This window comes from Maylandia zebra, linkage group LG10 (genome assembly GCF_041146795.1).
Source record: "Maylandia zebra isolate NMK-2024a linkage group LG10, Mzebra_GT3a, whole genome shotgun sequence".
Taxonomy (NCBI): Eukaryota; Metazoa; Chordata; class Actinopteri; order Cichliformes; family Cichlidae; genus Maylandia; species Maylandia zebra.
In genome coordinates, this window is record NC_135176.1 from 25,200,845 (window position 1) to 25,228,441 (window position 27,597).

Genomic DNA, 27,597 nt, shown 5'->3' on the forward strand with positions numbered 1-27,597 from the left:
CAGTCAATTAAATGAAATATTTATGTTTATATTTCCAGTTTTAATTTTACAACAGATTTGGGGCATTAGGATTTAAACAATTTGGGACTGCTGTCGCCGAAGCTTTCCCGAACCAAATAGAAAGCAGGCGATAACAGAGACACAACTCCTCAAACTAAACCAAACGTTGAAAAACTTAGTCAAACATTTCTCTCTTCTTCTTTGAATTTCTGCCCGTCAAAAAAAATTCTTTATCCCATTGAGAATTTGTTAGTTTATATCTCTCAGGTAACAAGGAGACTTTGAAAACTGGGAGGCTGTTTGGAGTTGATATGATACCATTTTTGGGACTGACAGCCTTAAATATTTAGGCTGCTCGAGATGAGAGAAGGTTATACAGATGACGAGTAAAGAAGGGCGAGACAGATGTTGACAACAGTGTAGTTTATTTTGCCGATGAGACTTTTTTTGTCTCCTTGTGGAGTCTTAGTCCCTTCATAACAAATATGATCCTTTGATTATTGAACTTTGCCAACCGATGATAGCTGCTGTTTATTTAACAAATACAGACCGGAATTTGCTGAAAATGTATCCTGAAGATGTTGTGCTTTCTGTTTAAAACGCAGTAACAGATGAGGATGTGGGTCACAGTTGGCACGGTGGAGCACAATCACAGCTGGTCTCTTCAAACGTTGGATTTTCCTTACTTGAACAGAAGATCTCTGACATTTCAGGAAAACTGTGGTTTGTGAGGCGTGTGAAACTGGAGAAAACAATAAGAAATAAAGGAGAAGAAAAGAAATTGCTCTGTTTATAAACCACAGAAGAAAAGCTGATGCAAGCTCGACATCCTGTTGAGATAAAATTACAGAAAATTACTGACTGGAATCAGATAATGCGTTAGATACTCAAGTACATTGGGAACAACAGTTGGCAGGAACAATAAACTTCTGTTTGGTTTCCTCTGTCCTTATTTTTTATATTGCTTATTCATCAACTGACTTCAGGAAACTTCATCTTTCATCTGAGCTGAACTGGTTTCACATACTGAGTAGAATAACAACCCGACTGCTTTTAAAAGTTTGCATGTTAAGTTTTATTGACTGAACTTTCTTGAGTTCAGTTAATTGACTTGGTTTTATATTTCCACGTCATGCAGGGCAACTTTAAATATTGTTTTCTAGTTCACTTACCCAGAGAAAAATAAGACAATAGAAAAGTTTTGCAAGAAAGAAAAATGAACTTTGTAATACATTTCAGTAGCAGGAAGGTCATTCTTTATGAAAGGTTCTCGGCTCTGCAAGCTGATGCTGTGAGCACTGTGTTAGCACAGCAACACTCTCAAAGTTGACTGATGCTGGTTGCTCAAGCAACTAAAATCTCTTGAAAAAAAAGTGACATTTTTGCAAACAATCCTTTCTCTGTTACTAACAAGCAGCGCTAAAGCTGATGGCACATTCTTACCCTTCTGAAACTTCCTAAAGGAAGTCTTTCTACAGCTGCAGCCATTACTTAGGGTAAAAAATTCCTTCATTGGGAGACAGTTATAAAAAATGTTGATTTTATGTAAATAGCTTCAGAACGAGCTTACTGGAATGGAGAATATGTGCTTTAGGGAAAGATGGATGATTTAGAGAAATTTAAACAGCTCTTTTAAAAAGACCCATAATTGCTGGTCTGACACATTCACCTCATGGGAAACAACATGTCCATTGCCCAAAAAATAAAGGGAACACTTGATCATCACAGTATAACACAAAGCCCGTTAAACCTAATGGATATCAGTCTGTCCTTTTAGGAAGCAGAAACTATTGTGAATACATTTTAGCTGTTTTGATGCAAATTAAAGCAATAACAGTGTCCTGGAGAGACAACAACGAGACAATCCGATGGGTTGGCACATCCCTATGTTCCATCAAATTGTTTGCTGTGTCTTCCAGTACACTATAAAGAGTGTGGTAAGCTGGACAGGGACATAGAAGGACACAAACCCAACAGCAGGACTGACCTCTGCTCCTTTTTGCAAGGACGAACATAAGGAGTACCGTCCTACAAAATGACCTCCAGTGGGCTACTCATTTGCACGTTCTTGTCCAAAGTGTCCATGAGGGTTGCGTGAGGTCCAAAAGTCCGTTAGCTGCTTGTTGAGCTGCATGGTATTGGCCTGCGTTCACACATCCTGATGAAGTCTCTCCACAGGTTGAGAAAGAACACGCTGAAAAGGGTAACATGTGCTGTAGGGAAAACATGGAATTATAGAAATCTGAACAACTCTTGATAGCACATACACAACAGCTGATCTTTTAAGTTGTTATAAGCTGTTACACGCCTCTTTAAAAACAGGTGAAATGGATTCATAATTGTTTACATAACATGATCTGTGTAATATCCCTGAAATATAACTGACCTGGCGTATAGTGCACCGATCAAGTGTTCCCCTAATTTCTTTTCGAGCAGAGTAGACCTCCAAGCATCCTGCATCTTGCCTTCTTATGTGTTCATAAAGTTAAGCATTTGCTTATTGTAATGAGAAGCCAAGTAACACTGGCCTTGCTTAGCAGCACCTAAAAACATGATTGTCAGTAAAGCTGGAGCCTGGAGCTTTCGCATTAGCAGCATCAACAGTTTATGTGGCTGAATGGAAGCTGGATTTGCTGTCAGAGTAACACAGCGCAAGCTGGACCCTTGCTGACTAATCAGACAAATGGAGAAGGAAGTCAGTCAGCAGATATGCTGCCCGCTGAGTCTAACGCTGCACTCACACCCAGTAGAAAAACCCACCAGCACCTCTATTTCAAATCCATAGTGTTGGTCATGTGGAAAGTTAGACAAGGTGATGACACCACAGATGCCAAAATTATCCATCTGCTCTTTCTGCACTCTTCTAACACACGCTCACCAGGGAACCCCTGAGCAGCAGTGTCGCATATTTTAACTCTAATGTAAATACAGTTGTTGTTTTTTTGTTTTTTTAGGTTCAAACGTGATAAACAAACATTCAGTGACCCCAACAGTTTTCCATTGATGCCAGGTCAATGAAGGTTACACTGAAACACGTGTACACACACACACACACACACACACACACACACACACACACACACACACACACACACACACACACACACACACACACACTCAGATATCAGGAGTTAAGCAACCACAAACCACAAATTGAACAGATTGTACTGCAGTGATAAGGAGTTTCTGTTTGTTTGTAGCAGACATGTAGACGTGTTTGCCTGAGTGTGTTTATAGTTTATGTGAACCCAAACGTGTCACATTGAAGATATTAATGTAGGAACATAATTCAAGAAGTCCTTAACACACCCAGAAAGCCTGAAATGCTGACTTTAAGAAATTTGATTGCATGTAAAAAAATTTGTCATTTTGTTGCACAAAATGTTAAATTTAATGCAGTCTGGTCAAATCAAATGTATACATTTACATCATGTTTGGAGTTCATCTTTGTCCCTAATATTGTGACAAAGAAATAGAGCTAATTGTGCCTTTGCGCATTTGTGCGGTCATATCAAGCAAGCTGCTAAACTGTAACTGTAACCCGATGCACTTTGTGCAGGTCTCAGGCCTGTGTGATGATAAATCTGATGAGATGCTCTAAAAGGCCTCAGCTGTCTTAATTTCTTTCTAGAAGATAAAAATGTGTCATTAGATACAAAGAGGATGAGCTTGACCGCATTTTCTACTATAATGCAATTCTGACTCATCCATTGTTTCCTCCAGCAAAGCAACACATAGATACAATAGTGCTACTTACAGTGGATGAATTTTTATATCTTAATACTATGATGTAGATAAACCTTACACCACAGTGTATTCGGCCCCCTTGAACTTTTCCACATTTTGTCACATTACAGCCACAAACATGAATCAATTTTATTGGAATTCCACGTGAAAGATCAATATAAAGTGGTGTATACGTGAGAAGTGGAATGAAAAGTTCAAGGGGGCCAAATACTTTTGCAAGCCACTGTATGGTAACTTGACCTGCATCTTCATGGAAATGTCACTACAGCCTAAAAGAAGTATAATTCATTGTTATTGGTTCACATGTCTGAGGTGCTTCTGCTGCTTCCGTTTCAGGAACTTTTTTGCAGCCTAAATTTTCTCGTTCATTTGTCTCAGAGATTCATACACAAGCGCTCGCCAGCACTGGCGCCAGGCTCACAGAGCGCAGCAATGGTGAAATGGGTGTAAATTCCAAGTCATTACATAAAGACACTCTTTTATGATCCCTTAGTGTTGCATTTAAATGGACTGGGTATTCTTAAGTGGTAAAGGGGTGTATTTGAATCTAAACCACAATGTTTTCAGAACCCGAACCAAGCACTTTAGATGCCTGAACCTAACCAGCAAGTGAAAAAGCACAAAGCAAGCTCCCAAAATATGTCTCCTGGTTGAAAAAGAAAAAATTTCTAATTCATCTCCTTTAAACAGCTAGAGGACCTTAAGATGACAAAAATAATTTCCACTAACAAATTCCCAATGACTGTTGTCTTTGAAAATATACTAAACAAAGCTTGACTTTGTTCTTGTGAACCAACCACAAACAAGCAAAATAATGCGTCTGTAGTTGGATATATGTTTAAATGCTAGCAATAAGCCTTCAAATCAGATGTGTTCAGTGGAGGAAATGAAACCCCTAAAGACTCTGAACCTTCACAAAGTACTACCCGCTTTGGAGGACATTTGTGGAACAAGGATCTAAACATTATTTAGGTTTGTCCTGTGAAGGTCCTTCAAACCAAGGAGATCCACTAGAAGTGAAAAGAATAGTGAAATAATGCCTCGTTGCTCATAACAGAGCAAACAAATTAATAGTTGCTGTCTAAAGACAGTTTATGCTTTATTTCTTAATATTTTATATGCTAGTATTATATTTATATATATAAATATATAGGTGGTACATAGCACACCAGACCCTCAACACAGAAAATTTGCTATTTTCTTGTTCTTTGCTTCAAAAACACACATGAAAACCAAATTCTCTTCACAACTAATATCACACATGGATAACAGCCCTTCAGCCAGAGACGCTTATCCTGCAGACTGAGACCTTTATCAGCCGGAGCAGGAATGGAGCTCAGAGATTACAAGAGACTCAACGGGCGATCGCGATTTATTGTACACAGGAGATAAGACGCACAAACACGACTGCATACATGCACGGACCACACACAGTGTACACAGCAGATATCGCACACACTGACACATAATCATGTTCACACTCACAGACACAGGAATCACACACACACACACACACACACATGCACACTTCAAAAGCCGTGGCTGGATGGGATCAGCGCTGCCCTCGCCTCCCTCCTCTTAACCTTTAACCTCCATCTCTTCATTCTTCTGTCTCGCCGTCTATGTTCCCGTCTCTGTCTTTCATCTTTCTCACATTTGTTTCAATTTGCTGTCGTTTTTGCTTTTCTCAGTGTCTATAGCATATTCCACACCCAATTTTTTTGTCAAAGTTATTACTTTATTTTTTAGTTTAATGAGAATCGCCAACTCCTACAATGATGAGATCAAGACACTCTTACCCCTTTCAAGTTTGCAACAAATTGCACAAATTCATATGGGGATTTGGTGGAAAGTTCTACTTTCATATCAAGGATCTTGATTTAGTCTGAACTAATAAATGTAACAAGTTTATTTCTTTCACCCAGGAATGCAGTGACATCAGTAAAACCAAGCACTTTGGGTTTTCATATAACAAGTACAGCCTTCATCAGAACCAAAAGGACATGAGGATAAAGAGACAAATTTGCATCCAACTGTAGGAAAAAAATGTAACTTTAAAGCAAATGCAGAAAGTCTTGAAAAGAAAATAGTTTTTACAAATGAATGAATTTTATGATTCTGAATCTTCAACACTATTAACGCACTGCACAAGACGAGTGGAAAAACGTGTTTTTTAAAGAATTTATTTAATGCAATGGTTAATACTGACATATTTTGGGTCTCTATGATGTGTTGATGACCCAGACCCAGTTTTACAGTGACTGTTTGAAGTTTTCTTGATTCATTCCACCTTGACGATATTCATGGTTTCAGATGCCCTGAGGCATTCCCACAGCATAATAGTCCCATCACTGTGTTTCACTCTGGGGACAATGTTCTTTATACGCCTCTGGCTTCTTTCTCCAAACATAAGCAGCGTCTCTGACACCAAAGACCCCGAATTTTGTCTCATCTTTCCAAAGGCCACACTTCCAGTATTCATAATCTTTTTCCAGGTTGTCCCTCACATACTTCAGTCTGGCATGAAGGTGTCTCTTCTGCAGAGGTTTTTCTTGAACCTCACAATCCCTTCATGTGCAGGATTCTGGTGACTCTCTTTATTAACCAGTGTCTCTGCATTTTGTTGTGGAGTATTTAGACACATCTAAAGGCCTGGTATGAGACAACAAAATACATCTGCAACTTAAAGCGGGGACAAATGTTCCCTCTTCCCTGAAATCATCTCCAACTCTAAATCAAAGAACTAAACCATTTCTTTATACTCAAACATCTTAAGCACAGTGCTAAATACCAAACATACCAGTGATTAAGCTGTGGGGTAATAGGATTAAAATGGTCAGACTAAATCACTAAATCCCATATAAGATCCAGTTTGTCACACCAAAGGGGCCTTTACTTAAATGTAATTTATTACAATTAAAGTTCTTCCTAAAATGAGATGTGGGAATCAGCCACGTTAGGAATGAGTGAGTGTAATGCGTGGATTTTAAGGGTGTGTCTTGGTGCTATGGCACATGCTACAGAGAAAGCGCTGCACAGCTATCACAAGAATGGAAAAAAACTCATCAGAGCATGGGTCAGCCTTCCTTTGCTCGACCAATTATCCTCCGAAACACTGGTTTTCAGCATTTCTGGTTTTGTTTTCAGTCTAAACCGATAAAATGAGGTTTAGGTATAGTTTGAACTTCCTTTCTGTATATAGTTCCTGTGATTGCATGGATTTCCTCCACTGTCCAAAGACATGTCTTTTAGATCCAAACTGGTAGCAGGTGTGAATGTGAGGCTGTTTGGTTGTCTTTCTCTTTAGCCCTGTGATACACATACTGTCTGGGATAATATCTGCCTTCACCCTGGTGTCAGCTGGGATAAGCTCCTTTTTCACCAAAGGAAAGTGATGAATGTCAAACCTAAAATCCTTAATGGAGTTCTTTAAAGTTAAATAAAGAAACGAGCACACAGAGCTGCTTTATTTTAAATTATACTTTATTTCATATAAAAACAAAACAATAAACAAATAAATTAGATATTTCTAAAATAATTCTCTTGAGGAAATGTTTAAGAATGCCATGATTGTTTACAATTGGTATTTGAGAGAAGAGCAGGTAACAGGAATGTAAAAATATCAATGCTTTTTGAACACTTTGTGGATAAAACGTCTTTTCAAAATGACGTAGAAGCTGAGCGATAGCTTAACATGAGAAGAGGCCATACATGAATCCTTTGCTGACAAGATGGTTGTTTTTCTTCAAAGACAATAAAATGATTGATGAATTTACAGCATCTTTTTAAAGTAAAACCCTCCTTTTTTCTATTTGAACATATTAAAGATATGAAGGTTTTGGGCTGGCGATGCAAATATTGTTTAGGTTTGTCTGCAGTCAGCTCCAGGAGGTGGGTTGAGAATCAGTTGGCATTTTAGCCCACAGGGGAATTGTCTACAGCTGGTCCTGGTGGCAGTGGTGGGGCTGCAAATCTGAATTAAGATTTGTAATTTAAAAGATGGAGGCTTTGTGGATAAAGATAGGGAGAGAAGAGGAGATATTACCATAATAAGAGCCTCTTCATTTGCACACAAGCCCAAGCTATGCCCACAACACCACCCCCAAACTCCCTCTGGTCTGTAGTCACACCCATTAAGCCTGCAAAGCTTTCATTGTCCAGCCAGGCTGCGGACCTGAGGACCTATTGCCAACAGATCTGGCTGGGTGAAGGGTTACACGGAGACAATAGGTGTCCCTCCCCCTCCTCCCTTATTTGAAATCAATCACACAGGCTTTCACATTCAGTGTCCCCCACCCTCCCCATGCTGCTCAGCAGTGACACTGGGCTTGGGCCAGCTCCCAACAGAGTCCTCATGCTAAAATCGTCAGTGCTCCTTTCAGAACGAGTCCCACCCTGGACACACTGTCCTTCACGGAGCATTCATGTAAGAGTAGAGCTGTTGTTAAAGGAGCACCACGTAATGTCGCCTCAAAGGTCATGTGGTAGCTTGTATGAGTAAACAAGCCACACTCGCAACCTCTGCTTCTTTGAGACACGTTCAAAACTTATCTCAACTGTCTTCTTGTGGTTTTGAACCTTGTCTTCGACTTGAGATTAAATACAAAAAGAAAAATTCTGGGAGGGGGGGGCGGACTTTGTTCCCAAATTTCCCAAGCTGAGGTCATGCTTAAAGGCCCAAGCTATCTATTTTTTTTCTTGCCACAAAAGCACTTAAGGCTTTAATTGTTAATGGATTTTTCATGTCTCAGTCAATCAGTCATAATTCAAAATAAGATCTGCTTTTTTAGATTTAGGGATGCTGTTGGAGATAAATATGAATAAGCTGGTATTTTGGAAAGAAATAGATAGCCCATGACATGACAGGTTTGGCACTTGATTAAATTCCTCTCTTCTTTTGCCCCCAATAGCCTTCACTTGTTGTGTCATTCAGAATAATTTATAAAAGGCAATTGTCTTTCTGTTGTTGATATGTACATAACAATAGTTTAATATTCTAATATATTCACAGGAAATCATCGATTCAGGCACTTTGCTGCCACTACAGCAACTTCTTAGCATGAGAGATCCTGAGATTTAAGACTGTTTTCTCCTTAAATAAGCAACACAAAAGTAATATAATCTTATATAAACAGATTTATATTTAACAATCAGTTTCTTATCTTCTATCATAGCAAAATAAATCTTTTGTTTTTTTGTTTTTGTCAAAATGTCTTTATGACCGAGGTTTTCCAGCCCTGGTTGTGGGTCGAGTTTGTGGAGGAGATCTTTGTCTGCTGCCTTAAAAGAGAGAAAGCACTTAAAGGCATTTCAAGTACCAGGGTCACTTCTGTTGAGCTTTATGCCTCCAAAGCTAAAACTGTTCTTGGGCACTGTTCCACAACTGATAGTCCAAAGTACCGTGATTGGTTTGTCTTCCTTTCTTCTGTCCATGATGTAACACTTCAAAACTCCACCTTGGTGTCAAGCGTAGTGTCCTTGGTGCTCCATGTGCAGAGGTGTGTGGCTGTGCATGTATTTGTGTGTGTACGTGTGTTTACAAATGCTATCTATATTCCAGGGCTTTGTCGGATGCCATAGTGGAGGTCCAATGAACAACATCGCATGAATAAATCTTTAATTTACCTTTAGAAAGGAGCAGCAGTCCTTCAGTTTGGTAGCCAGAGGATGTTACTTCATTCAAAAGCCCAAAGTAGTGTTTCCCAACTGTAGTGTTGTGTTTGTACGTGTGTGGTGTTCGTGCGCCTATCGAAGAGCCGTCTTCGTGTCTATCCGAGAGTGCACGTCCTGGTAGCCCAAGAGGCAGGGGTCGGTGGATAAGGCATCATGGGTAAAAACTGAGTCGTTGTCAGAGGAGCAGGAGCTGGATGTGTCCTCGCATGAAGGAGAGTATTGTTCAAAAGGCGTTGACAGATCCAAGTACTGAGGGGAAGAGGAAGTTGAATTAATAAAAAGAAATTCTAGAGAAATGCACAAATAAATGTTTTTGAAAATTTTCAGTAAAAATCAATAAAGATTGAACTTGACTGGCTATCACACTGCTATTGAACACATTTTGGAGAGTTGTTTTCATCATAGTTTTGGACCACCAGGTCAGCACAGACTGGTTTTGGATTGGTTGCTTTAAAGATTGTTATGAATGTATCTAAGCTCATGAACACCTAAAAGCAAACAAATCAAACATGTTAACTTCTGGCACATCTGCAAAGGAATAACAAAAAGTGCTGCAATTTCAGCAGCCAAACACTGTTTGATTTTGTGTTTATTGCTTTGAGTTTATAGGATCAGAAATCTGCTCAGCTCAAGCAGTCTGCGTGCTGAACATCTGGGCTGCAGATTGTTGGTGTCAATGAAAATGTGTGCACACATCTTTATGGTTGCAGACGTTACTGTGTGTTTGTGAATGAGTCTGAAACCTATAGGACTACCATGAGTTTTATAAAGTGAACAGAAGGATAAATTGTACAACAGCAGACTTACACATAACACAGGAACATTTACAGGTGGATAGATTGGTATATATGTTTGAAACCTACCTCGTCAGAAATGGACAGGAGCACCCTGTCCAGTTCCTCAACCAGCTGTTTGAAGGTTGGTCTCTGGGTGGGAACAGCATGCCAGCATTCACGCATCATCATATAGCTGCAGGAAAAAAAATAGAAGGATTGTTTAAAAATCCACATAATTTACCATAGGGCACATGTTACCACTGCATTCTTTAGAAAAGATCTGGACAAAAATGTGCTACACTAAAGATATGTAGTTACTGGTGGTAGCTTTAGTGGATCCAGTTTATTTACTGCTCTTTACTTGTCTGCTACAATGTTTCTTAGAATAGATAGGCATGTTTGCTAACAGTTGAGAGTAAAGTTTAAAAAGAAAAGAGGGCTTGCTTACAGTTCGTGTGTGCAGTTTGATGGTTTGTCCATGCGATGTCCTTCCTTCAGCAGCTTAAAAAGTTCCTCAACAGGGATACCAGGGTACGGTGAACCGCCCAGTGTGAATATTTCCCACATCAATACACCAAATGACCACCTGAACACAGAAAGGACGCATCGGTGATTTCTTTAGTATGAAGCAATTGTTCTCAACTGGATTCGTTCAGCAGTAACCATGGGATAAGTAGAAAGATTAACTCCACTATTAAACAACTGGGCTCATCTGAAGAGTTAAATACATATTTAGTTTTGGCTGCTCCCTTATTTCCCAAGGGGTCGCCACAGATGGATCTTCGCATTTTGTTTGGTGCAGATTTGATGCCAGATTCCTTTTTGAAACAACCCTCCAATTTATCCAGGCTTGGGATAGGCAATAGGGGTATTGAGGTTTTGCAGACACGTGAGCAGTAACCACATGTGTGAATTGTGACAGCTATGGTGACAATATAGGATCAAGTGAATAAAGCCACAGCCATACATACTTAGAGGCTGATCCATGGCTACCTGTCAGCAACTTGTCTTGAGGGAAAAACAAAGATTCCCAAACTTGTTGCAAGATGTTGCTGGAGGTTGATGGCAGTTGCTGGGAAAATAATTGCTAAAGGCCCAGTTTGTGCCTATTCCCAGAGTCAAAGTAGAGATCTTTCATAGGTAAAGTGAACAGGTTAGCCACTATACCGTGGGCTCACTATAATGCTGAGGAGTTAAAAGTAGAAAAAAGCAGTTGAAACAGCTCACTAAAGCTAGAGATAATGATAAACTGTGAAGACACAGTAGCTAACTACATTTTTAAATAAAAAAATCTTTAGTTAACATTTTTGCTAGCAGTTACATTACTAGCTAAAAATACGTATTTAAAGATGAACAGTTGAAATGGCTGACTAAAGGTACAAACAACATTTTTAAATTAACAGTGAATACAGTTAAATTGGTTGCTTATAGATCATAAATAAAGTAGCAGCTAAAAGTGGCATATAAATAATAAGCTAAAACTTTAATAATTAAAAAGAAAATGTTCTAACTACAACTAAGAAACTTGTAGTTGTGGGCGATCGTGGCTCAAGAGTTGGCAGTTTGTGTCCTTGGGCAAGACACTTCACCCGTTGCCTACTGGTGGTGGTCAGAGGGCCCGGTGGCGCCAATGTCCGGCAGCCTCGCCTCTGTCAGTGCGCCCCAGGGCAGCTGTGGCTACAATGTAGCTTGCCATCACCAGTGTGTGAATGGGTGGATGACTGAATGTAATGTAAAGCGCTTTGGGGTCCATAGGGACTAAGTAAAGCGCTATACAAATACAGGGCATTTACCATTTAGTTGTCCAGATCTAAAATGATTTTAACTGAACACATTTGAAAATGAAAGGTTTTCTTGATGTTGCTGTAAAAACATTGGATATCACTCGTTAGCCTTACGGAGAAAAGGTTTCAAGGAGTTTGAGTACAAGTTTAGACAAGATGTGAGAAGGAAGGTATAACACTGATATTTTTGAGACTTTACTGTGATGAGTTGAACTTACACATCACTCTGGTGAGTGTAGACTCTGTCAAACAAAGCTTCTGGTGCCATCCACTTCACTGGTAGTCGTCCCTGAAGAGCAGACACGAACACGTTAGAGCCTCTCACTACCCAAACTTAACCAGAATCTCATCCTAGTTAGTTGCGCCATGCTCCTGCATGTCTCTCATATGATCTTTCCCCTACTCGCTCTTCATCAACTCTTTTCTAATTAAGTCCCATTAAGCCTGCTGCCAGTCAGAGGAAAACATCAAACATCTGGTTTCAGGAGTATTAAAACTGTAAAGGAAACCAGTCAGTAATAAAATGACTAAGGGGCAGATAGGTTTATAAGCAGCCGTAGATATATATGTACCTACCATGTACAGTACTAACGGGAAAGGGTTGTACAAACTGATTGCTAACAATACTGCAGTAGTATTTCTGAGCAAAAAGACATTAGATCGAGGCACTTAAAAATAGTATTTTTCCTTTGAAACTTGATTTGAGATGTCAATATTTTAGCTAGCTATGCTGGAAAATTTAAAAGAATAACGACAGCTTAGCTGCACCCTAGTCTGGGTGTTAGAGGCGCAAATTCCTAAAACAAATGCTCCTTAGAAATGTTACTCACATTGGTGGTTTTCTTGTAGTAGTCAATCTGGTGGACTCCTCTGGCCAGGCCAAAGTCAGCAATCTTCATCACATTGTCCTCGGTCACCAGAACATTCCTGGCTGCCAAATCTCTGTGGATGCACTGCAAAGAGAAAAGAAGGGGATGAAAAATTCCCAACACGAGCTGTTGAGTCTCCAGATTAAATAAACAGATTTTAAAAATTTGGATAAAAAAAAACACACACAATATATATATAGTTTCTAAATATATTGCATGTTTCTTTTGATTTTTAGATAACTGTACGACTTATTTCTCCCAATGCATGACAAGCTCTCAGATTTGTGGCGTGACATTTCCCTGTCTGAAAATGCTGAGGTAGGGGAGGTAAAAATGACTGACTGCAGATTTCCCAAAAAGTTAAAAGACGCGGGAGCCTAAAATCAACACACGGTGCCTCAGTTTGGTGAGGTCCACAAAAATATAATGTCTTTATATAGAAATCCTGGAGTTTTAAGAAAAACAACCCTTTGCGAGGAAAAAAGAAAGCAGTGTTTGCCCACATTGAATGGATGTCATTAAGTTTATTTTGGTTTTCATTTGAAATAGACGTGGGATTTGTGGGGACGTGCGAAATGAGCCAGTCTTGGTTTGTGGGTCTCCCCATAATGGAGGGTTAGATTCAGGCTCCTGCATTCTTCGGAGGCCTTATAGCCAGAAACCTGATGCCTACACCCAGACGAAGGCTCTGCCGGCCTGTTTGCTAACAGATTTATGGCAGCGCTAAAAAGGACAAAGCCATGCAATGAAGGGACGGACAGATGGATGGAGAAGAGTAAACAGGACTGAAGCTGCAGCAGCTCTCTGCTGAGGAATGCCTGTCTGGGAAAGTGACTGGCAGACAAGGAGACATGTTGATATGAAGCACGCAAACATGGTGCATGCTGGGAAATTGAAAGGACAAGAAACATGTGGATGGGGGTAGAAAAAGGAGAACCGACAGGAAGGACAAAGAGAGGAAGAACAGCTGGTGCTGCCTCAACCAGACTAATCAATTTGAAGGCCAAGTCCCAAAATACGATGAATTACATGAAGGAACCTGATCCTTTCAATCAAAACCACATTTCTTATATTACAGCCTCTTTGGGGCATATATAACTCTGAAGACCTAAAGAAGTTTAGTTCTGCCCTCATGCCCTCATTTTATGTCTGCATTACTCTGTGGGGATTCAGACACACTCCAATAGACAGGCAACCTGTCCAGGTTATCAGGGGTTAGGAAAATAGATGGATCAATATGGATACACATCAGTTGGCCCTGTCTCATAAAAAAAGATGTTCCAGTACAGCTAAACTGGATTTTCAATCACATTTTGAGGGAAGTCTGTTTTCTCCCGGACTATGACTGCTTGTATTGTTTAACTAATATGTCTGTATTAGCATATCTTTGCATATCGTTACTTTGCGTTCCTACTGTTGCTGTACTTGTGATACTAATCTGGTTAGTGTCACGAAAGTTTCTACTTTAAGGTGAACAAATGTTTTTTTTTAGAAACCTAAACAAACAGCCAGTAGAAATATTACTGAAAAGTTGGGGAAAAAATCCAGAACTACAAAAGAAATAAGCTATAGTTACTACTTCTAGTACATTTCAACTCTTTATAGAGAGCTTACTCTTTTAGAGGCCAGGTACTCCATCCCTCTAGCCACCTGGTAGGCACAGGACAGCAGGTCTTTAAAGGTGAGCTGCTCTTCAGGCACCTTAGTCACATCAAAGGTGTAATCCATGCCTGGAGGTCGTCGGGCTCGCAGGTACTCCCTCAGACTTCCTTTGGAAGCATACTCCACCAGCACATACAGAGGGCCTGGGTGGGGGCAAGCAAAAACAGGATGAAGGGCTGCAACCACCACAGCTGAAACAATCCCTAAATCAGGCAGATCTTCATTAGATTAATGATAACAAAATGACTTGGGAGGAAAATGAGGAAATGTGTTGGTTCTTATCCAAAATAAAGGTTAGACACTCACCATCCTGTGTACAGACTCCCAGCAGGTTGATAATGTTCTTGTGCTTGTCCATCACCTTCATCAACTCCATCTCTGAGATGAGGTCTGCCAGATCTTTGTCTGTGGCGTCATCTGAGAGAGACATGTAGTTTTATTTAGTTGACATGCTGTTATAAGTAAGATCTGCCAAGTTAATCTCAGGAATTATTTCGCTGGTAGTATTCCTTTCTTACCTTTGAGCATCTTGACTGCTACAGTAGTGGCTTGTTCTGGACAGTCCTTGTTGATGCCGTAGGCTTCAGCTCTGACCACCTGACCAAAGCAGCCTTCTCCTAGAGGTTTACCCAATGTTAGACTAGAAAGAGAAAGGGAGTCTTAGTGAAAATAAGTATGTCCAAAAGAAAACTGTACAAATCCATAATTTGAAGCTCCGGTTTCTAAAACTATAGGTTTGAGGGAGCCAAAAATGTCTTGCGGGCTTGTTTCTTTTTTGGTTCACACATGATGCGAGCGCTACAATGTTTAAATGAGTACAGATCCCGGCAGCCAAACTAAACTCAGTGAAGAAATACTTTTAGCAAGGAGCAGACGCTTTAAATGTTGTTGAGACTTAACAGTTCAGATTATATATATATATATATATATATATATATATATATATATATATATATATATATATACAGTGTTGGGGAGTAACGGAATACATGTACCGCCGTTACGTATTTAAAATACAAAATATGAGTAACTGTATTCCGTTACAGTTACCGTTTAAAAAGGTGGTATTCAGAGTACAGTTACTTTGTTGAAATAAATGGATTACACTGCGGTACTTTCCTGTTTCATTCTGTCGCGGGTCAGGACTGTTTGGGTTTTGTTTGACAGCTACGTTCTGTTGTTCCAGGCGGCAGCGCTACGGTTGCCATGGTTACAGGGCGACGCTCTCTCTCTCTCTCTCTCTCTCTCTGCGACTGTGTGTTTCCTGGGTGAGAGAGCGCCTTTTCGTTGTTGTTGTTGTTGTTGTGCTAAGCTAACAGGCAGAATGCTACAAGCATAGCTCTAAAGAATGTAGCATCATGGGCAGTGTAGTCCGTGTTGCAGGGAGAATGGACTGCCATACACGTTATGGGTCTGTGAGCGCGAGGAGGGAGAAAAAGGGGAGTGGAAAGGTACGAGTTGTCATCGAGGAAAAACGGGAGCTGGAAGCATCTAAATATAATAATAACCACTTCAGCCAAGAAGAGTGCCTGACGAGCCCAGTTGTAAGTAAGCTATTAAGACTCGACTGTACACCGTGTTCGTGTTTTCCTCCGAAAACAATAAGTTCCGTTGGAGCAGTCTTTCAACGCCTCTCTCTGTCTCTCGCAAGAAAAGTTGACCCACACAACAAAGTAAAGCTATTTTTCGGCTACGAGCCGACAGGGACCCCGCCGTTTTAGTCAGAGGTCCCTTTACTACAGCTCGGAGTCGCGGACCTTCAGTAATAGTAATAAATCACACAGCAATAGTACATTCACGTTGTTGTAAAAAGCATGATAATATATTAAGTAATCCAAAGTATTCAGAATACGTTACTGTCATTGAGTAACGTAACGGAATACGTTACAGAATACATTTTGGGGCATGTATTCTGTATTCTGTAATGGAATACATTTTAAAAGTAACCTTCCCAACACTGTATATATATATATATATGATACAAAGCATTTGTGATTGATTATCATCTACAGCTCAATAAATAATGACAGATGACTTACTTCTCCCTGGGGAACTCCCAGTCTGGGTCATAGGGCAACTCAAACTCCATGACTCCAGCCAACATTGGTGAACAGCTGGAAGACAGGCGAGCCACCCTCATCAGAGATGCGCTGGACTTCCCTGACGAGTTGGACTCCACTGAGTACTGAAGAAAGAGATAAAGATGTCAGGTTTTAAGAGGTTTGCCTTCAGATGCAGTTGGATCATCCATTGTGTCATAGCAGGTTATGAGACGTACCTGTCTGCGAAGAGGGAACTTGGAAAGCTTCTGCACTGGGAGTGCATCAAATGGCTCCCTTCTGGGGTTGACCTGCATTCGGCACAACACCACGATGACAATGGCCATGATCAGAGCCAGGAATCCACAAGCATAGATAATTATGTCACTATATTTGGTCTCCATTGTTTCCATAGCATCTGCTGCTTCTTCCTCTGCAGGTACAAGACAAAAAATTAGAGGAAAAAAATGTAATTCAATAGGAGAGGGAACTCAAAACAAGAAATGATTAGTTGAAGGTTTGTGGAGTATTTGATGGAAAAAGTGCTATATATCAATGATTAGCTGACCAAAGCAATGCTAAAATATTTTGAAAAGACCATGCAAAGTAGTGTAGAGTGACTTTTTTTATATAGTTACGTTGCTTCGTTCTTACCTGAAATGACAGTGAGCCAGGCAGACTGGTGGGCATAGCCAATTGAATTTCCAGCCAGACAGGTGTACTCTCCAGCATCCTCCATGGTAACTTTGGACAGGTAGAGGACCTCCACCTCGGACATGTTCAGACTGCCAGTCTGCATGACACAAAATGCAATGATGGGGCATGATAAGAGAGCTAGGAAGAAGTTAGGTTTGGAAGCTACCAGAGGAGTTGCTGTTAACAACACGTGAAAGGATAGCATCTCGTTGTATTACCAACCTTGAGGACCTGAACGTAGGGGGTCCCGTCAGGACCATAGCGTCTGCCGTTCCTTTCGATGTGCTTGAGCCACTGAATGTGAGGTTGGGCGTCACTGTAGACCTTGCAGTGGAACTGGACATCACTGCCTACCACTGCTGTGGTGTTGGCTGGCAAACCTGCCTGCAGGATCGGCCTGTGGGGTGAACGCTCTGTTTTTGGAGGAAATCACACGGAAGAGGTAAGCAAAGGGAGCAAAGATTCAGACTGAAAAATTGTTCAAAGATCAAGAGAAACCACTCAATGCCTTTTCTCATCTCAAATAAACAGCAGAGCATATGGAGACAAAGGTTAATTTATCTGTTAAGCATGTATGAAGTTTTAGGCAGGTAATGGGTAATCACCTGACTGCCTCTTAAAGACATTCATTTATTTAGTCATTTAAAGCCCACAAAAATGCATGCTTTGCAAATAAGCTCCTTAAAATAGCCAGCAATTGTCATTGTCACCCTCAATATGTTTCTATGCTGGCAAAAGACCAGGAAATGTCATTTTGGAATGAAAATTGGTTCCATTAGCATGCCTATTTGCCGCTAGTCTCTTTGATCTGTGGTCACTCTCTCTCTCTGATCTTGTTAGCTGCCTCGTTAGTCTTTTCCCCCTGTCAGCAGGGACGGAAACTGACCCTGCGGTGGAGAGATAGCGAACAAACGAACAAACAAACCGCAGCACTGCTCGATCTCTTGTCACAAGTCAGGTAGAAAACTGGAGTGGAAGTCTGACCATCCACATCCTGCCCGCCGCAGCCTGACACCAGGCACCCCTGTCACCATTTGCTCACTCGCTCAGTTATCTCCTCTCTCAGACTGGAGCCTTAAATTTGAAGGAATTCTGCTTTTTTGTGCTGACCAATGCTTTTCAGCCAGATTGTATAATCCAACCAATAAAGATTTTCTGTTATTTATGGCTTTAGTTTAGTGCTTACTCGTGTAAGGGTTGTGTTCTTCACTCTAGATGTCACAAGATATGCTTTTTTGTTTATTTTACTTTTTAAATATGAACATTAAATATGAGAAGCATGATCTTTCATGTCTTACCCAGAACATCAAGAACATAGCTGTGACTGATGGAGCCATACTTGTTCTCTACCACACAGGTATAGTTTCCTCTGTCTGAGGGCACAACACTTTCCATCACCAGGCTCCAGTGCTGGTGTCGTAGCTGGCAGACAAAGTACAAAATGATATGAATAAGAGAGCAAATAAAAACACAATCTGTTTATGTCGCACGAGATGACAAACTGAAACCTTCGTCACCTTGATGCCTCCAATGCGATGCTCTCCTCTAAATTCGCGTCCATTTTTGAGCCAGCGGATGCTCGGCATGGGGCTACCCATAGCTGGACAACGAAACTTCACTGTGTTTCCTGCAGGAACAGCATAGAGTTTCTTCTCCATACGCTGGGGATGTGTCCAATACGGTCCTGCACAGACAAAGAACCGCAAATAAGCCGTTAAAGCACAAAATTCAAGAAATGCAGCTGCTAAATAAACAGCAATTTTACCTCTGTAGAAGTAAACTTGGTCATTTTCAATCTCAGCTGAAGAATCCTCCAAGTCGTTGTCCTCATCGTCGTCCCCAGATCCCAGCGAGTCTGAGACGAAGACATGTCAAAAACCATTTACGGCTGCCTCTAATCCTCATTACTTAAAAGCTTTTTTTAAAAACCAGTGACTTTATATATAAAAAAAATCCAGTAAAGCATCAAAACTGCACTGCGGGTGCTCTTACCTGCCACAGTGATAGTGAAGTTCCTCACAGGCTCTTTGGATCCCCGGAGAACACAAACATAAACACCTGAATCTTCATATGTTACGTCTGTGATTTCCATGATGGCGCCTCGCATCTGGATCCGGGGTGTGGGCAGAACACGTGCACCCTCCTTGTACCAGTTTACAGCCATGCCGGGCCGGGTGCTCATGTCACAGCGCAGTTTTAGGACGTTGCCTGGCTCTAACAGGAGATGCTCTGTGGTGTCCTCACTCAAGTCCTCGAGAACATCTGCTAAAAGCAGGCATGGTATTAGCTTGCGGTGCTGAAGGCTCTTCTCAAGTTTTTATGATCAGTCTGAACACCCTTTTCGAGCTCTCCTTCTCCTTCTCTTTATTTCTTTTGTAGCTCTGATTATCTCACCACAGAGCCCAGTCTAATCGCTATTCCTTCAGTTATGACCTTCAGCTCCTCAAACTCCATTATCTCCAGTCCCCACATACACACAAGCACAATGACATTGCCATGGAGACAGGGCCTTACTGACCCGAGCCACCTCCACTCCCCCTTCCCCTCTTCATCTTTTTGTTCCCCTGTGAATTGTTATGAGACTGAGAGCGATCTGGCTAGCTCTGCAAACTCCCTCAAAAAGAAGCAAAGAAAATAAACAAGAAGGAAGGGAGACTGAAGCTGATGAACATGTCGCAATGTGACAGCGGTCGCAGAGTGAATATAAGGGGTGGTAAAGGCTCACTAATGATCTAAGAGACCAAAGAGAAGCAAAATCTGTGGAGGTGGATGCCAAGTTTAGAGCTCTCACGGTTGGCAAACATACCACTGTATGGTAAATGTATACTTTCACTTCTCACACCCAAATAGATTTTATTTATTTTTAAAAAGCTCTAAGTGTAAAAGCTCCAGAGTGAGGTTACCTGAGGGGATTTTAGTAGCAGGCATGTCCTCAGTTTGGGAAATGATAATCCCTGTGAAAGGGAAAAGTTGTCATTTAAAAAAAGTAAAGATGTGGGATGTTAAAAATTGACACTAAGCATTTCTATCTAAACAACATAAAAAAATCATATGCCTATAAATCCGAAATATTCATATAATGATAAGTCTGCCTTACCAGGCAGGACCTCCAGCCATGCTGACTGCATGGCCTGCACTGTCTGTCCCGCATGGGTGTTCTCAGCCATGCAGATGTACTCGCCAGCATCCTCCAAAGTGATGTTGGACAGATGGAGAGTATTCACCTTGGATGATATGTTCTGCAGGGGCTGCGTGACAGATTATTTTAGAGTGATGAGAAGAGAACACAGTGCAGAGGACAATAAAACTGCTGACGTTAGCAGATCTGTTCTCACCGTCAGAGCCCTGAGGCCAGGGGGTCCTCCCTGGTTCTGACCTGGTTCGCTGACATTCACCTTCAGCCACTGCACCTTTGTGCTTCCTGGTCTGTGGACTTTACACATCAACTTTGCCTGACCACCAACCACTGCTGTGGTGTTTTCTGGGTAACCTGGAACTATCAGAGGCCTAGTGACCCGAAGATCTGGAAACCAAATGTGGAGATGGAGGAGAGAAACTCAGAAAAGACAGATGATCAGTCATATCTTTTTCCTGTTATTGAGATTTGTTTCATTGTTATATTTCAGATCAGTGACAGCCTCCTTATTTACTCTTTCTCTCAATCTTGAACCTATTTCAGGCTTCACAGTACAGCTATTTTGCAGAATAAAGGAATCAGTAAACTGCTACAAGTCGTCGTAGTCTCAATAACCAAGTGAACAAGGCAAAAATTGTCAAAACACATCCTGGCGGTTTCATTTTACCTCTGAAAGGTCCGGCAACAGAAGCACACCATGTTCCTAAACAACCACAGACATTTAATGCTACCAGGAACCGGTGATAGAGTGCCCTGATAACCCAGCCACTATGGTGTCACCCTCAGCTACAGTGCCATCCATTCAGTGGGTCACTCACCCACTCACTTGCTGGAGCATATGTGCGCCCTGGCTAGGGACCTCGCTTTCTGCTCAGTCACTCAGAACGAGCAATTTTCCAGGGCAATTTTCTGTCTGATTGCTTCCTGCGAGCGCTTAGTGAAAGGCAATCTGTTTCCCTGTCGGAGTGAAGTGCTATCTCTTTTTCCAAACACCAGAGTACACGCAGGTAATCCTTTCAGGAACAAATATACAGTCACTACCTTCTGAGTGGAAAATGAGAAATGGCAGTTGGTCAAAAGCAAATGAAAGAAACACCTTGGAGGCAAACAAACTCAACACTTCGTTTGTTTACAGGGAGTCAGAAACGTGAAATCCCAACAAGTCACAATTTTATCTAGTTAAAAAAAAGTTAGGGAAAAAACCTGTAAATCAGAGAGCTGAAGCACACACACTATACCCACGCTAATGAACTTGCAGAGACAGCGACGGTGCCCCAGAGATGAACTCGCAGCAGAGTGTGAATTGCCACCCAGAGGCGAGGGGGCAAACAAAACACAACACAACACAAACAAACCTGCTCAGCTGGTGCGAGCCAGCCAGCCAGCCGGTCGGCCGGCCGGCCGGGCTGGCAGCAGAGCCTCATATGGTACAATGAAGAGGCATTTGTGGCCCAATGCAGGAACGTACAGCAGCAGAGCCCTCAAATATGTACTTTTATCCAATTAGGTTTACTTCCAGCAGGCTAAAGAACTTCCCAGAATTATCCAGTTTCTGATTAACCTTCAAGGAAAATTGCTGGAATTCATTACATTGTCAGTTTGCAGCTCCCACTTATAATTACAAAGCTATAATGGTTTGGGGGCACACATGCATGTAGCATACGCCACCACAGGAAGTATGCATTCAGCATTATTTTATACAAAAGCTGCATTATAGCTACTTCTTATGATGTATAAAATTAATGTCGCTAACAACTGCTGCATTTCCATTTCATAGACATTTGATATATATATATATATATATATATATATATATATATATATATATATACATTTTATTTTTAAACAAAATTGATCATCCAGTCATCCTCTAATCTGTGACATGTGTGGTTGAATTATGTCTTATGTTTTATTTTTGGTGATTTACAGTCAAGTACAGAGTTTATAGACAAAAATCTTAACTTAGACTTTTATATAATCTAATGATGTAGCAGGGAAAAAAATCTGGACTGAAAATGAGTTTTCCTTTTGCTGCAGCATACAATTAGCAACATTAGATATATAATTATATTTGACATGCGCTCGGAGCGGGTTTCAAATTAGTAACTGAACATAAAATACCCACAGAATTGTTTCAGGTGATTATTAAAAGCTTAGTTAAAGTTTGTTTATAGCCTACTACAAGATTTAGTTTGGATAAATAAATAAAGTTGGCAGCTTGGAAGGTGTAGATTCTATTATATACCAGAAGTTGGGAAAATGCCGGTCACTGTTTCAAGGCCAGTTGCTGCTTTTACAGCTCTTGTTTTTCTTGACTTTGGACATTATGGTGACCATCAATCAAAGCACCAGTACATGAACTGGTGCAGACAATTTATGCATGTAAAATACAAACCCTGATATCCGGTGCATGCTATTAAAATCTAGCTGCTTTTATAACTGTTTGACTATTTACTCACATCTCTTGAGGGGCTTTTTTTGAAGCCCCCTCTTGCACACTGTCGTCGGAACAACAAGTCCCGGCTGGCCTCGACAGCCCTGCAGTCTAAACTGGAGCCACAGAGACGGCTTCTGTTCTCTGTGCCTCAGGGACAACCATCCACCTCGACTTTCATCAATCTACACACATCCTCAAAAAGAATGTCACCCCAAAGTCCTCTAATCTTAAGTATTAAGCCAGTTTATTTTGCAGCAGAAGATAAAATTATTATCACACATAATAGTTTCGTTTTTGAAAGCTGGCTGTATAAAAGGCTGATTGTGGCTTACCTCAGTAGAAACATTTTAATGGCACCTTAAACTAACAGTGCCTGGTGCACTGCATTGGCTTCTGTTTATAAAGCATCAGTGAGAAGGCCCTGCCACCCCCCCCCCCCCCCCCCCCCTCCTCCCCATCCTCTACAGCTGGCACGCAGCCAGGCAGATTTACACTTCCGTGCCTCAGGGCCCCGGACAGATCGGGTAGCACCGTTTACAAACGCTGAGAGCTTCCGACTTCTTCGCTCTTTCTGACTCTCGCCTACAAGCTCTCGTAATCATTTTTCTGTCACCCTGCCTCCCTCTGGACTAAACTTTCTAAGGAGGGAAGGTGGACTGGTCCACACAATTCCAGATACATAACATATTTTTAAGAATTTAAAGCAGCTTCACTCCTAGTCAACAGATGAATAAAAATGAGACCTGCTATCTGGCTGTGATCAACCCCCCCCCCCCCCCCCCCCTCCCTCCCCAGCCATATGCTTATCTAAGGTTTATGCAAAGACAAACCCCAAGTGATCAAGTTAATACTAACTGTGTGATATCAGAGCAGAATTTCCTGACTTACCTTTTATTCTTAAGCCATCGGTGGTTCTGGCCGTGACTCTGACCACCAAACAGAGCAGCAGAATACAGAACAAGCAGATCCGCATCATCTTCTGTGGGTGACGTGCGTGTTTTGTGGGCTAAAAGGGAAAATTAAACGTTGGAAGCCTATTCCGGGCCTCACACTCCACTCGCTGGCATTGGCAACTTCAGAGACCCCCAAAGTCTGTAAACGTGGAGCCTGCTGGGAAAAACAAACACATGGCAGACAGTTATCTGCTGATCAGAAACCTGATTCTCTGAGGAGATCTAGCAGGGGAGCAGCTAAAGACACAAACTTTTCTGTTCACTTTTAAGCCAGATGGCAAAAACACAAACAATTGTCAGGCCAAATAGTTAAAGAGAGAGCCTGTATTGACTGTGAGCAGCTGTATTCTTAACCAGATGTCCTGCTATCTGTCCCACTCGTATGCCTCACATTGTCCAGGCTCTCCTGCGTGATGAATAAGGAGCAGGGCTGTTACTGCCTGTTGTTTGTCAGTGGATGGTGCTTGGTCTGTCCCGGGATAATGGGCCCTTACTAGGAAAACACTTGAAACTTGCCAGGAAGCTACAGAATCTGAAGGAGCAGCAGAGAGATTGGACTAAAAGTTGATGAGACTTCAGGTTCAGGAGGTGGAAACCCAAAGACAGGAGGAAAACAGTGAAATGGGTGATGGTAGTGGGTTTTCAAAATCTGAAATGCACTGGTGTTCTTACCTAGACCCAGATCTGGTAACAGGGCCAGCTACAAAGGCAGTTTTATGATTGGTCATTGTATTTTCCCTACTTAATCTGTGAATCTATAAAATGCTATGGTGCCTTGAAATGTTTTTTTTAATCTAACAAACAGTCCAGAACCACAGTGATATCCAGCTTACTATTAAAGAAGTCAATGAAAAGCAGCAACTCCTCAGAAATAATGGGGGGAAACAGAAAAAGCAGAAAGTTGATTACTAATGAATTAATAATATTGACTTTCACTTTATGAACTGAAGTTTCAACTCAAATAAACAATTGCAACTATTTTTCAGCTCAAAATAATTTTCACAGTATTGTTAGCTGTGAGTTTTACCTCCAGATGTTGTTATACGTTAGGAATGATCGATAAACCTGTTTCAAACATTTTGACTCGCATAGAAAGTGATATTGAAGTACAGAGGTTATTAAAGCGGTCTAAGCATCTGAATGCGGACAAACAGTAAACTGACAGTCTGTAGGAACGCTAAAGGAATAATACACTGGTTTTCTTTTTTCTGCTGCAAGCACAGCAAACTGAGCACAGGCGCCAGATCCTGGTGCGTGCGCTCCATGTAGGCAGGCCGCGCCCACACACACACAGATACGCACGCACGAACACATACACACACTGTTTAAAGAACCAGCTTGCTGAATGAAACGTATTCTTTCTCAATTAAGGACTGGAAAACATTTTTCTCCTGCTGCTGCTAATTCCGCTGGCACGCAGCCTTCCCGTATTCAGCTGGAGCCAAAACACTTCTGCTGTATTGTACTTTTATATTTCAGTACCATAATCCACGCTCAATAAAGCACCTAAGAGCTGTATTAATGTCACACCGTGCGTGTAGTTTACAATCAACTCAAGAACCGACGAATGAGAATCGTTGTTTGTTTCACAGTTAAACCTAGAAGTTTGTAATTTTGGAGCCCGCACGTGAGCCCCCCCTCAGTCAAAAACTTTGATCTGCAGAATAAAGGAGCTGATAGTGTTTAGATAATGTTCCTGAAAAATACTTTAATTAAATGTTAAAAAGGATGATCAATCTTTCTTTCACGCGTTAATGGCACTTGTGGTCTGATGAAGTTCAAACTCCGCTTTGGGCGATATAAACAATCTTTTCTCCTGACAAGTGGAAAGTTCAGTGTCTACTAATTGATCTGTTTTGCTTTCATTGGGAAACACACATAAAATTATAAATCTTTCGTCTCTAAACCCCCCGATTAACTTAAAATTAACTCGTTGGTGGGTGAAATTACACTGTGTGTTCTATCAGTCCTATTCGGTTTTTTTCATGATGGATGGTGGCATTATATGATCTATAACTCTCTGGTAATCTAGCCCCCGGTCCGCCGTGCCTGCTGATAGGACAAAAATGAATGAAACTCAAAGAAGCTCCAGCTGTCTCTGTCTGTTTTCACCCACCTTTGCTTTGGGTCTGTCCTCGCAGTGATAATTGGCACCGGTGTGGAAATCACTCCTTGTCCCGGTTGATCCGAGCGAATATTGAAATCCTCATTTGGAGAGCCACTTTTCCCGGTGTATCCTTCCCAAAAATCAGTCTGTGAGCGTGTTTCAGCTTATGTGTATCCGACTAAAATCGAAGCTGAGCCTTAAATCCATCAAAAAACAGTGGCCTGTTACACGAACGACAGCTGTCGGGCTCTTCCAGTGACCCGGGGGAAAGCGTTGCGATCCCCGGGGCAAAGTCCACTGCAGGCTGCCGCTCAGAAGGCTAAATCCACGGAGATAAAGAAAAACAGTCAGGGGGCGAGGAACTTACGAGTAAGAGTTGTATGAAAATGCTGAAAATGATCCGATTTATAGAGACGGGTACAAAACAAAAACAAACAAAAAAACCCCGTGCCCCGTAGTTCAGAGTCCCTTCTTGGTTACACTACAACACCGTTTTGGATACGCGCGTCTTTACGCAGCGCTTCTTCAAGTTCCACTGCTCAGTGTGTTTATCCCAATAAGCTCTGCTGATCAAATGTGGGGCTCAGCCTCCCTCCACAGTCCTGTTTCGTTCAACTGCTGAGAGAGAGAGGAGCGAGCGACTGCGACCTTCGCACACCAGCCCTCGTACAGCACCCTGCTGCTCTCTGGACGGCAGTCACAACAACAATGGTCTGAGAGCGGCCAGGGGAGCAGGAGGAGGAGAGAGGAGGGGAGAGGATAAGGGAGGGAGAGAGAGTGAGAGAGGGGAGGGGTACATCCCTGCCACCCCCTCACAAAACAGCCCCATGCTACCAAAGAGCTGGCAAATAAAACCCAAGACTCTCTCCCCCTCTCTCTCCTCTCTGCAGAGTTGAAATCTAAGTCTAACGGTATTCGGTATTAAAATTGCTAGAAGCATTTTTCTCTCATACAGTAATTAGCCACATAAATCACGCCACTGATGAGTTTTTTTTAAGGTGTCATAATTTTTTGGGGGTTAATTGCCCTTTTGAAGACACAAATTCAAATTAAGTCGTTTTTGTGAGTGAATGTGTGAGAACTGCCTCCCTGTTTAATTGCCTCAATGAAAAAAAGCTAAACAACACAAAACAAGACAATGGCATTTAAATAAATACAGGCCCTGCTTTAAAAAAAATCTGGTTGTCACACTTTGTCTTAATGTTTCCCCTCATTTGGAAGTTTTGATGCATTTTAGTAAAACATATGTGGTAAATTCTCAGAGTTATTAGACTACAGGTCCCACAACTCTTTAATCTTGTGAAGTAAAATGAAGTATTAGCATGCAGCAAAGAAATAGGGTTTCTCCAGGATCAGCATAACATCAGAATTCATGCAGAGATAAGGATAACAACTGATATGACAACAAAGTCAGAAGATGGGAACATAAATCACACAAGTACGCTAATTAAATCATTCCTTCTTCCAGATGCAGTTCAGTCTTCAGCCTCCGTGTCCTATAAAATGTCTTGTGTGCCCTTGGCAGGATATCATCTGCAAACTTTAAAGTAAAGGACAGTGCGTCACTTGAAGCTTTTTATCTCACTAGCAGCTACATATTCTGGTAAAGTCTAATAAATGTCCAGGTTCTTGGGTGTTAGATCCCCATCACCCTCAGAAAGTTAATGTCAGAGGTTTATAAAGAGGTTTTATCCATCTATTCTCACTTAGAAATGTTA

General features: G+C 41.3%; 1 protein-coding gene across 2 annotated transcripts; it reads right to left on the reverse strand.

Moving 5' to 3' along the window:
• Nucleotides 1-7,212: 7,212 nt before the first annotated feature.
• fgfr4 (fibroblast growth factor receptor 4) lies at nucleotides 7,213-26,596 on the reverse strand. Of its 2 annotated transcripts, none has more exons than XM_004561786.5 (21): nucleotides 25,889-26,596; nucleotides 23,708-23,926; nucleotides 20,582-20,769; nucleotides 20,344-20,494; nucleotides 20,150-20,200; nucleotides 19,239-19,508; nucleotides 19,012-19,101; nucleotides 18,764-18,930; nucleotides 18,545-18,668; nucleotides 17,469-17,659; nucleotides 17,205-17,343; nucleotides 16,790-16,983; nucleotides 16,551-16,696; nucleotides 15,030-15,151; nucleotides 14,818-14,928; nucleotides 14,464-14,654; nucleotides 12,811-12,933; nucleotides 12,199-12,269; nucleotides 10,645-10,782; nucleotides 10,284-10,389; nucleotides 7,213-9,669 (listed from the first exon to the last, which is right to left on the reverse strand). In XM_004561786.5, the coding sequence occupies exons 2-21, from the start codon at nucleotides 23,793-23,795 to the stop codon at nucleotides 9,493-9,495; spliced, it is 2,838 nt and encodes a 945-aa protein (XP_004561843.1). In that variant the 5' UTR covers nucleotides 23,796-23,926; nucleotides 25,889-26,596; the 3' UTR covers nucleotides 7,213-9,492. The 2 variants fall into 2 exon arrangements, with proteins under 2 accessions (XP_004561843.1, XP_004561844.1); XM_004561787.5 differs by having other exon boundaries at nucleotides 23,708-23,929.
• Nucleotides 26,597-27,597: the final 1,001 nt, after the last annotated feature.